This window comes from Marmota monax, unplaced genomic scaffold (assembly GCF_021218885.2).
Source record: "Marmota monax isolate L192 unplaced genomic scaffold, Marmota_monax_Labrador192_F-V1.1 WCK01_AAM20220418_F8-fsc00022, whole genome shotgun sequence".
In the NCBI taxonomy this organism is placed as follows: domain Eukaryota; kingdom Metazoa; phylum Chordata; class Mammalia; order Rodentia; family Sciuridae; genus Marmota; species Marmota monax.
In genome coordinates, this window is record NW_026695215.1 from 7,840,232 (window position 1) to 7,850,589 (window position 10,358).

The 10,358-nt window shown below is 46.6% G+C and overlaps 1 protein-coding gene across 1 annotated transcript; it reads right to left on the reverse strand.

Moving 5' to 3' along the window:
• Positions 1-1,223: 1,223 nt before the first annotated feature.
• Positions 1,224-10,099, reverse strand: Erv3-1 (endogenous retrovirus group 3 member 1, envelope). Its single transcript, XM_046431813.2, has 2 exons — positions 9,659-10,099; positions 1,224-4,123 (listed from the first exon to the last, which is right to left on the reverse strand). The coding sequence occupies exon 2, from the start codon at positions 3,589-3,591 to the stop codon at positions 1,819-1,821; it is 1,773 nt and encodes a 590-aa protein (XP_046287769.1). The 5' UTR covers positions 3,592-4,123; positions 9,659-10,099; the 3' UTR covers positions 1,224-1,818.
• Positions 10,100-10,358: the final 259 nt, after the last annotated feature.

Genomic DNA, 10,358 nt, shown 5'->3' on the forward strand with positions numbered 1-10,358 from the left:
TCAGGGAGGGGTCTCTTAGCTCTTCTGAGCTGGAAATGAGGCTCTTGATGCTCTTGGCTATGAGAAAGCAAGTCTCTTTGCTCTGACTTTGAGCCCTGAGCCTCTCCTTTTCATCTACTTTGGCAGAGAGGTGGTTAGAACCAACCCTAAGAGTAGAGGAGATGAGATTAAAGGGGAGTATTTACAAGAATCCTGGAAGCAGTTCCTGTCTTGAGTCAGACTATAATAGCAGGAAACCACTAAGGACAAGTCCCTGTGGACCTGAAGACATAAGAGGACAGCAAGGGGCAGAATGAGGCTCACTCAAAGAATTCAGGGGCCAGGTATCTTTAAACTCCATTAATTATAGGTTATTGGAGCTCAGGGACCAGAAATAGAGATTGCTCCTGTAATTAGTTCATTTTCTGTTGCTATGACAGAATATGGGGAGCTGGGTACTTTATAAAGAAAGGGGGCTTATTTAAATAGCTCACTGGTTTGGAAGCTGCAAGTCCAAGATCAGTTAGCCCCATTGCTTTAGCCTCTGGTAAAGGCCTTTTGGCAACATGGCAGATGGCATCAAGGCAGGAACATATGAGAGCAGGACATCACACCAAGAGGCAGGAAGCCAGAAGCATTCAGGGCTGAGGCTTGGTCTTTATAACAATCCATGTCTATATTAACCTCCTCTGAGAGCATAGCCCTAATGATCTAATCACCTTCCATGAGATCCCAGCTCTTAAAGGTCCTACCATGATATCATCACACTGGGACCTGGCTTCAAGGGCCTGAACTCTTGGGGAACACTCTCAAACCATATGGAAACCACAGCAGATTCTTCATGTTAAGAGGAGTTCTGGGTGAATCATACTAAATCATTTTTTTAAAGTGTCTTTGGGGAATAAGATGCTCATTTGATCTCAAGCTTCATCTTTGAGAATGACTTCTCAATCACAAAGGTAAATGTTACCTTTGCAATGGAGAGACCTAGTAGACACCACCTTTCCCAAGAGACCAAGTTGAGCATAGCAGACCCTTGGATCCTCCTCCAATTTCCCTTGTTCCACCACACAGGGCCTCTCCAGACTGTTCCAGAATAGGCAGACAACTTCTGCATCTCTGTTCCTGAAGAAACTCTCTGGAGATGGGAGCATGTGGTTCGACCAGTGAGTGTTGTTGGATAAATCCCATGACTTCCGTGCCTCTGGGTGATATAGGACAGATGAAGCTGGACACCGGAGGAATCAGCAAGAAGCAGGTTTATTGGCTACAGTGATTCAGAGTGAGGCCCGTGTGCAAGAAAGTCCTCTGGACCCCGAGTCTGGAAATTCTTGGAACTTCATACCCAGTTGGGGGTGGGGAGTGGGGGCTTGGAGGTTTACATATTTGTAGGAATCTACATAAAATTTTAATTCACAGAAAGTGTTTTTCGTCCCAGTTTTCTTTTTAGATTAGACAGGTTTTACAGGTTTATCACAAAAGCAGAAGTAACATCATCAAGTCTTCAGCCAAACTTAGCTTTGCAAGACAGAACAACTTTGTCCTCACAAAAAATAGGAATTCCTAACCCGTATGGAATTTTTTAACAGAGATTTTTGCTGCAATTCTGTTAATAAGAACAATTGTGGGCTGAGGATATAGTTCAGTTGGTAAAGTGCTTGCCGCACATGCACAAGGCCCTGGGTTCAATCTCTAGCACCACAAAAGAGAAAAAAAAAAAAAAAACAGAACAATTGTGGTGAGGGTCTCTAGAGAAGCTTAATTGAGATTTTTAGTGGAGGGGGGGTGTCACAACAATCCCCCCCTTTAATATTGTGCTCCACAATTTAATTTTTTAAATTAAAGAGCATCATTATCACCTTCTTGCCTTAAAGTCTTATATAATGCCAAAATCTTATTTGTTGTCCTTCTTTCAATAGCTGCTTCCATAGTAGACCCAATAGTTTTAATGCACAGGGGAGCCAAACATGGGAGCAATAAACAAGTTAATAGCAGAAGACCTACTATACCAATTAAGCTTTTAAATCCACCAAGAGTTGAAAACCATCCTCCAAACAGTGAGCTTGGATCCCAAGCTTTAAAACCCTTCCAGGTTTGAACTGGCACATGTGCTAGTTTTCTTATGTTGCTGGCTATGTCTTTGACTGCCTGTCCATTGTCATCTATTTGGATGCAACAGTCTGAGCTGTTGAACTTTCCACACACTCCCCCTTCCTCAGCCAGTAGGTAATCTAATGCCAAGCGGTTTTGATAGATAGCTGCTCTCATCTGTGTTTGTTGTGTGGCTAGGAGGTCAAAGGCTGTGGCAGTCTGATTAGTAATAATTTCTAGTACAGCTTGTAGGCGAATGATCCTGTTTAGCATGTAAATAGGAGTTCTATAGCCCCAACTGCCATCCTGTGCCCAGGTAGCGGGACCATAAGTGGCAATAATTCTCTGAGGTGGCCAGTCATCCTCAGCCCAAGTTTGTTGACCTCCTAGATCAAGTCCTTTCCCAATGGACCTCTTTTTCCTTGGCCCTAGGTCCTCATACAAGGGGATCCCTAGGTCTTTTCCAGTTGTATTTGGCAATAGGAAAAATCCAGGTTTAATAGTACCAATAGTGCAGGTTCCCCTCCAGTTTGTTGGGAGGTGGGTATAGGCCTTTTTTCCACAGATCCAAAATAGTCCATCAGGTGCTTTCCAATTAGAGGAGGCTGGATTGCTCCAGAATTTGTGGATCTCAGGGATGCTCCGAAAAGAACTGATTTGGTTAGTGTCTGAACTGGTACAGTTAAAAAGAACTCTTTTCTTTAAGGGCTTTTTGCATATAAGACCCCTAATCCCCAGCCAATGTGGTTTATCTGCCCAAAACCAAGTAGGTTTTTTAGGCCACCAGGTGGAATTCCAGAACAATATTCTGTTACACGGGGTTTCACCTACCCACTGGGTGTGGTGAGGTCCAAATCTTCCAATACATTCCTTACCAAGTACTTCTGAAGTGAGGACCCAGCCCTGGGGCCTTTCAATTTTTAGTTCCACATGAGTCTTATTCCACAGTAGTAAGGAGTAAGCATCTAGACTTGTTCCGGTCCAGGGCCATTCTTCACTCATCAGGGCCCCTCCACACACCCAACAGTTTTTAACCCCAAGGCTTTTAGCTATTCTTTCTGCTAGGTCCAGAAAGAGATTTTTCCCCAAAGAAGGAAGGTTGAGATTTGGACTTAATCCCCCATATAGTTTAGCAGCAGGGCTAGGACTTACGGTGGGTCTTAGAGCAATCGAACTTGAATCACTTTTTATAAAGTTTTCCCATGTCAGAGGCTGAGGATCCAGCGGCCAGCAATACCAAATTCCATTGGTAGGGGGGAAATTCCCTGGGCAAATTATATCCCCCTTATATTGGGATTCAATCCAAGCCATGTAGACTCTTTTTCTTTCCCAGAGACAAACAGTCATCCTCTTATAGCATCTTTCTGGTGGGGCAGATCCTAAATATATAGTTTGAATCACCCCTTCATTATAATAGATTGATTTGACACATGGTTCACATGATTTCCACTCTTGGGGCAGGAGTGGGGTAGAGCTTCCTAAGATTATCAAAGGAAACCAAACTAAATGGTAGACCAACATTTTGGTTAGGATAGGCTAAACAGTGTAAGTTAACAAAGCCAAACTAAGAACACCAAACAAACCCGAGTAAACCTATAAAGCAAGGTAAAAAAGGACAAATAAAATTTTGTTACCAAGAGTCCAGTCAGTAGGAGTCACTGTTATCAAACCTGTAGCAAAAACCAAGCAGAAAACTATATATAGGGATAGAAGTAAGGGGTGTCAATGCATTTCAGTATAAGAACTATCTTGGCAGCTGAAAGAGTCTATTTGTCCTGATGGTAAGTCTATCTTCCTCTGTGTGTTGATCAGCCAGCCTCTGAGTGGCCAAAGCAGGGTTGTGGTCTTCTCGAGCTTCGACCGTGCGCAGTCTAGTCAGCTTGCGGAGTGACTAGAACAGGGCTGTTGTCCTTCTGATCCTCAAGCTTCTCCAGAGCTTCCTTCCTCTGGATGGGCAGCTTCAGGGATGCAGCAGGGTCTGGAGAGCAACTCAGTCCACAGCTGCGGGCTTGAGCCTGGTGTTATGAATCCAGGGACCAACTCGGAACTTTTCCTGCAGTTGGGGTAGATAAAATAACAGTGAAAAGACCCTTCCAAAGAGGTTTCAGGGGCTGAGCGTTTCATTCTTTGATTCAGACCAAATCTCCAGGCTTGAAGGAGTGTGCATCTGTGGTCAAACTTACTAGCAATCTTCCCCTGATTCATTGGTTGAGAGTCTGTAAGGTTTTCCCTAAAGCCAGAAGCTGTTGTCTCAATGTTAATTCTCCTATGTCTCTTAAGTCTCCCTGTAATCCCCTGGTATGTGGGGCGGGGGGGCTCCCACACATTATCTCATAAGGAGAGAATCCAGTACTCCTAGTGGGAGTGGATCTAATTCTTAACAGTGCAATAGGGAGGAGTTCATCCCAATGCAGGTGAGTTTTCTGACACAGTTTACCCAGTTGAGCCTTTAAAGTCCAATTTATCTTTTCAACTTTACCAGAACTCTGTGACCTACGGCCAGTATGTGGCTTCCATCTGATCTATTTTTTAATTAATTGGTAGACTTTTATTTTATATATTTATATGTGGTGCTGAGAATTGAACTCAGTGCCTCACACATACCAAGTAAGTGCACGACTCCTGAGCCACGACCCAGTTGCCATCTGATATTTAAACTCTGCCACGAAATCTGGCCCATTGTCTGAGCCAATGGTTATTGCGATGCCAAATCTGGGAAAAATCTCTAGCCTTCTCTGTGCAGGTTGGAAAGGCTTCAACCCAGCCAGAGTAAGCACACAAAAACCAGTTCAGTGAAGTCTACTTCCAGGTCCTCACAAGGTGATCCTCCTGTAGTTTGGATTTCTGGTGGAAGCCTTGGCCCCTGGCAAGGGGTTGTTGTGGGCACAAATCTCACATTGTTCACAGATCACCCAGGAGATGCTTGCGAAAATCTCTACCATCTGCCTGGGAGATATCTTCCTTTTTCAGTCTTAAACCAATTACTTCCATGTTGGGAGTATTTGGGTTTCCATTTTCTTCGAGGGTCAGACAGAAGAAATGGCAGTTAAGCCTGAGACTAGATTTCCTTCCTGTTTCCTGCAGGCAGCTAAGCTGGCCTTTCTGTCTGCTCTTTGGGTTGCCCTGAGCAACCATGGTGTTTCCCCTTTGGTGGTCTGGCACTTATAACTGCACATTTCTGAGTGCCTGTACTGTACCTAGAAGATTAGGAATTTCCTGTCTATATTTTGGGCCTTTCCCTCCTGAGTTAATTAGCCCCTTCTCTTTATATAAGGCCCCATGAACATTAAGGGTGGTGAAAGCATATTTTTAGTCTGTGTAGATATTTTCAGAGATTCCTGCTGCCAGTTGGAGTGCTCAGGTCAGAGCAATATGTTCTGCCTCAACAATGGAGTCCAGAGTGACCACTGCATATCTAGCAAGACATATCCCATCCTTTATGAAACTGCTTTCATTTGTGAAGTACTCTGCATCAGAGTCCTTGAGGGGGTGATCTGCCAGGTCTGGTCTGCTGGAGGCCTATTGCACTGACCTCAATACAGTTGTGATCAGGTTGTTCAGTTCCACAGGCAGCAGAGTTGCTAGGTCTAGAGTTGGGACGACTTCACCACGGATATATAGATTTTCACATAGCAAGCCCTGGTATTTGACCATCCTCTCATTAGTCAGCCAATATTATCCTTTATACTCTAACAATGCCAAAATTGAATGAGGAACTCTGACAATCAGTTTTTGTCCCATAGCCAGTTTATCAGCTTCCAACATCAGAAGGGCTCTGGCTGCAAAGGCCCATAAACAAGATGGCCAACCTTGGGCTACAGAGTCCAGCTGTTTAGAAAGATATTCCACTGGACCATGCCACGTCCCTGGCATTTGAGTCAGGACTCATACAGCTATTCCAGACTGCTCATGGACATACAGAGAGAAGGGCTTTGGGAGGTCAGGGATTCCCTAGTCCAGGTGCACTGGTGAGGGCTTGTTTAATATCCTCAAAGGCCTTTTGTTGCACTGGGCCCCCACATCAGAGGCTCCCATTCTCCCCTCTTTGTGGCTTCAGAGAGGGGTTTTGCCATAAATAAAAAGTTGGGGATCCATATGTGACAGAATCCAGCAGTACTAAGAACTCTTTGATTTGACAGCAGGTTGAAGGGACCAGAATTTAGCAGATTGCCTATTTCCTCTTGGGGCCCAGTTGCCATTGACCCTGAGTCAGATAGAAACCAAGGTACTTGACTTTTTCTTGACAAGATCTGGGCTTCCTTCTTTGAAACTTTGTATCCAGGCTTATATAGGAGAGTGAGAAGCAGCTGTGTCCCTTTCATGCAGTCCTCTCTGGTTGTTCTGGGTAGCAACGGATCGTCTATGTATGGCAGCCATGTATACCCACATTGCTTTTCAGGAAAGTCAGAGGCCAGCGCTATCCCAAAGGTGGTTGGTGAGTTTTTGAAAACTTGTCATAGCCTATTCCAGGTCCACTGGCCTCTGTTCTCATTGGCGTCTTCCCATTGGAAGGCAAAGGGTAGTGACTCTGTGGTGCCAGTTGAATGCAGAGAAGGCATCTTTAAGGTCCAGGCATGTGAAATAGGTTGCTTCAGCTAGGGAAGACTTAGGAGAGTTTGTGGATTGGGGACCACAGGATATAAGGTGACTGTGGCTTGACTTACTGCGTATAAATCTTGGGACTGGCCAGTAATCATCAGTTCCTGGTTTCTGGACAGGCACAAAAGGTTGATTGGCTAGTGATTGGCAAGGCCTGAGAATTCCAACTTGTGCCTTATGAGGAATATGGTAGTATCTCAGGTGTACCAGTATGGCTCCTGGTTTTAAATTCACCACCACTGGGGGAATGTTCTGGGCTAGTCCAGGTGGATTGTCCTCTGCCCATACTCCCAGTACTTGGCAAGGGAGCTCTGGTCCATGTTATGGTGTCTGTACAAGGTTGAGGAGGCACCACTCTTCTTCCTAGGGAATTGTGAGGGTTAAAATTCTTGCTCAGGTTTTCCCAATGGTAAGGCTGCCTGGCCTTTTGCATCAAAAATTATCTGGGCTCAGAGCTTTCCTAGCAGGTCTCAACCCATCAGCGGCACCGGGTACAGGAACTCATGGACCACTTCGTGACCTGCTAAATTGCAACACTGAGACAACAGGAAAGGATGACAAGCTTTGTTGCCCAGGGATCCCACAACTGTGGTATGCTTCTTTGAAAGTAGGCCCACAGGTTGGGTCACCACAGAATGGAGGGCCTCACTCTCCATAGGTTGGCCCCCTATAAGCATTCGTACCCCAGAGGGATGGAGCCCAGTCAGTCCTAGCACTCATCATAATTTTCCATGGCTGCCAGTCCCACAAAATCTTTCCTCGGGTGATTTTATCATGGGGTGTCTGCGGTGTTGAGCTTCATGGGGGACAGATTTAGGCCTGGTATTACCCTTGAATGGCTTTGCCTCTCATCCTGGTAAGGAGTAGTAGCAACCAGTTGTCTCCCTTCAGTTGGGGCATTCATTTTCCCAGTGGCTCTCTAGATGGCAGCAGGCACATTGGTTTAGTCTCAGCCTATTCCCCTGGTGAGGTGGTCCCTCCATCCAGACCTTCCTCCCACCCTGCATCTGGCCCCAATTTTGATATTTGTTTTGGCTTTGTCCTGGTGGGACACCCCCTCCCCCGGCTTGGGTGGCTCTCAGGTTTGCAGTAAGGGCAAGTGCAAGGAGAGACCCATCCTCTTCTTCATCTTTTGGTCTGCTTCTTGCTGGGCCTCTTGGTCTTGGTTGACAAACACTGTGGTGGCCACTTCAACCAGCTCACTGGCATTCTTCCCAGAAAAACCCTCTAGTTTTTGTAGTTTTCAGCAAATGTCACCCTGAACCTGTCCCACAAAGGCAGCCTTGATTATCTGTTGATGTCTGGTGCCGCGGGATCAAAGGGAGTGAAGAGGTGGAAGGCCTCACATGGAACTGCTTGGATCACCCATCTATGCTCCTCTATATTGAATAATCAGAAGGAGCTGGCAGTGATCAACCCAGGTAGGCTGATGTGTTTGGACAATGGATTGCACAGATCAATCATGGCCGGGGGCTTCTCTGTGTAGGAGCAAGTATGATTTTTCCAATTCAAGAGATCAGTGATGATGAAAGGCTGATACACAAAAATGCATTGTCCTCCGCAGACATTTCCCTCCTGGTCAACATTGGCAGGTCCTCTTGTGTCTCGTAGGAGCATCTGGAGAGCTCTTAACTGGGTCGTGACTCTGGTCTTGGGACAGGTTCCCATCTTGGTCTTGGGGGGCAGAGGAGGAATCTTTGGCCCTGGGGAAGACTCTGGCCCTACGGACATCAAGGAGGAAGGAGTAGCCTGTGTCAAAAGGCCATCATCTGCTGTCTTTGGGGACAAAGGGTCTGAGGGGCCAGCCTGTTGTCTTGGTGGTCCTGGAAAGGTCCCGTAGTGTGGCATGTAAGTTGATGGGTTCTCTTCTGGCTCACTGGGCAAAACTGGTTCCTTTTCTTTGTCAGGTATTCTCTGCTTAGTTGCATTTTTGGGAGGTCTTACAGACCGCTATAGTCCAAGCTAACATCAACCTGGACTGTCCATCTAGACAGACTCTCAACCAAGGGGGCTGTTTCTGTACTATCTCGTGGGAGCAATCAATGTAAGGGAGCTAGTCTGGGGGTTCCAACAACTATTTAAAAGATCTCAGCATTTTTTTTAAAGAGAGAGTGAGAGAATTTTTTTTAATAAAAATATTTTAATTATCGGCGGACACAACATCTTTGTTTGTATGTGGTGCTGAGGATCGAACCTGGGCCGCACGCATGCCAGGTAAGCGCACTACCGCTTGAGCCACATCCCCAGCCCAAGATCTCAGCATTGATAGGCTTATCTAAAGATCCTTTTGGTGGCCAGCCCACACCTACGATGGGCCATTCTAATTCACAGAGAGTATGCAACCTTTGTGGAGTGAGTTTCATTCCACAGTCTCCATTAAAACCTTTCTTAAAGTTTCTCAACATACATTCCAAGGGGTTTAAGGGACTCAGTTTCCTTTGTGCGCCTCCCATGTTCCACCCTGCATGGAGTCTCACAATTAGGACAAGACTCACTCTGGCCCTCTCGGGCCATTCCCCTCCCAGGGACTTAAGGTCCTCTCAGCCTTGAGGGTTGGCATCAACCCCCAACCTGGAGCTTTCACCTGGACGTTGATTGGTGGGGTCCACCACAGACTGTACGTGGCACCACAGAACCGCAGATTGAAACTTCACACTCGCTTGGCCCTCGGGTCAGGTTGGAGCCCTTCCTTCATCTGTCTCTTCACACGTTTCACACACCTTCACACAGACGTGATCAGAGCAAAATTTCTATACTGCCCAAATCCCCAAAATTCCACAAATTCCAAAACCAAAGAAGGAGTCATGGTTTCCCTTCTGCAGGCTGACCCCAAACAGAGACTACTCAGGCGACTCCCTGGGTCCTTTTCTGCTCCAACTCCTTTTGGAAGTTACTCAGGACCCTCAGAGGGTGATCGAGCCTATCTTCCACCGGCTTAGGCCTCTATGGGGAAGTCGGGTGGGCTACCACTAATGGACCTGGGTCTTACCTGCTCAGTCGGGCCGTGCTCCAAGTTCCCTAGTCTTGCTTCCTGTTCCTCCTGGGCTCCCTTGTGCTGGGGCAGCCACTCCAGGGCACTGGGTAAGTCACTTCACCTGCAGGCAAAGAGTCACCTGTGTCACACAAAAGAGAAGTGTTGTCCTCTACTGTCCCAGAAAAGCCAGACCCCTAGACAAGAAAGGCAGAAAAGCCATCTTCACCTCCACCATCCCATCTGGGTCACCAAATGATGTAGGACAGTTAGTGCTGGGCACCCAAGGAATTAGCAGGAAGCAGATTGTTGGCTGCAGTGGTCCAGAGGATTTTATTCAGTATGAGCCTCAATTCCTCGGGTGTCCAGCCTCATCTGTCCTACATCATCAGCAAGGTCACTCTGACGGTGGTGTGGCTCAGTTGCTCAGAGTCCCCAGCTGGGCTGGCCCCACGTGCTCATAGCAGTCACCCCATCTCAAGTGGACTTTTCCACTTCCTGCCCTGCTTCCTCACTCCCACGTGCTTCCTGAGATCATGTCCCAAATAAACCATTTGTACTAAACTCTTTGTCTCAGGGTCTGCTTTTTGGGAGAAAAAAAAAAAGACTCCTAACATCACCAGCACAGGTGTGCGTGGAGAGCATATGCTTCCAGATGCCCTGCAGTGGACACCCAATATTTATATAGTTTTCTTGCCAAAGAAGGTCTAGCCTGAGG

Excerpts from the sequence above, each read along its gene's own strand:
- Erv3-1 (XM_046431813.2), bottom strand. The coding sequence starts at position 3,591 with ATGTTGGTCTACCATTTAGTTTGGTTTCCTTTGATAATCTTAGGAAGC.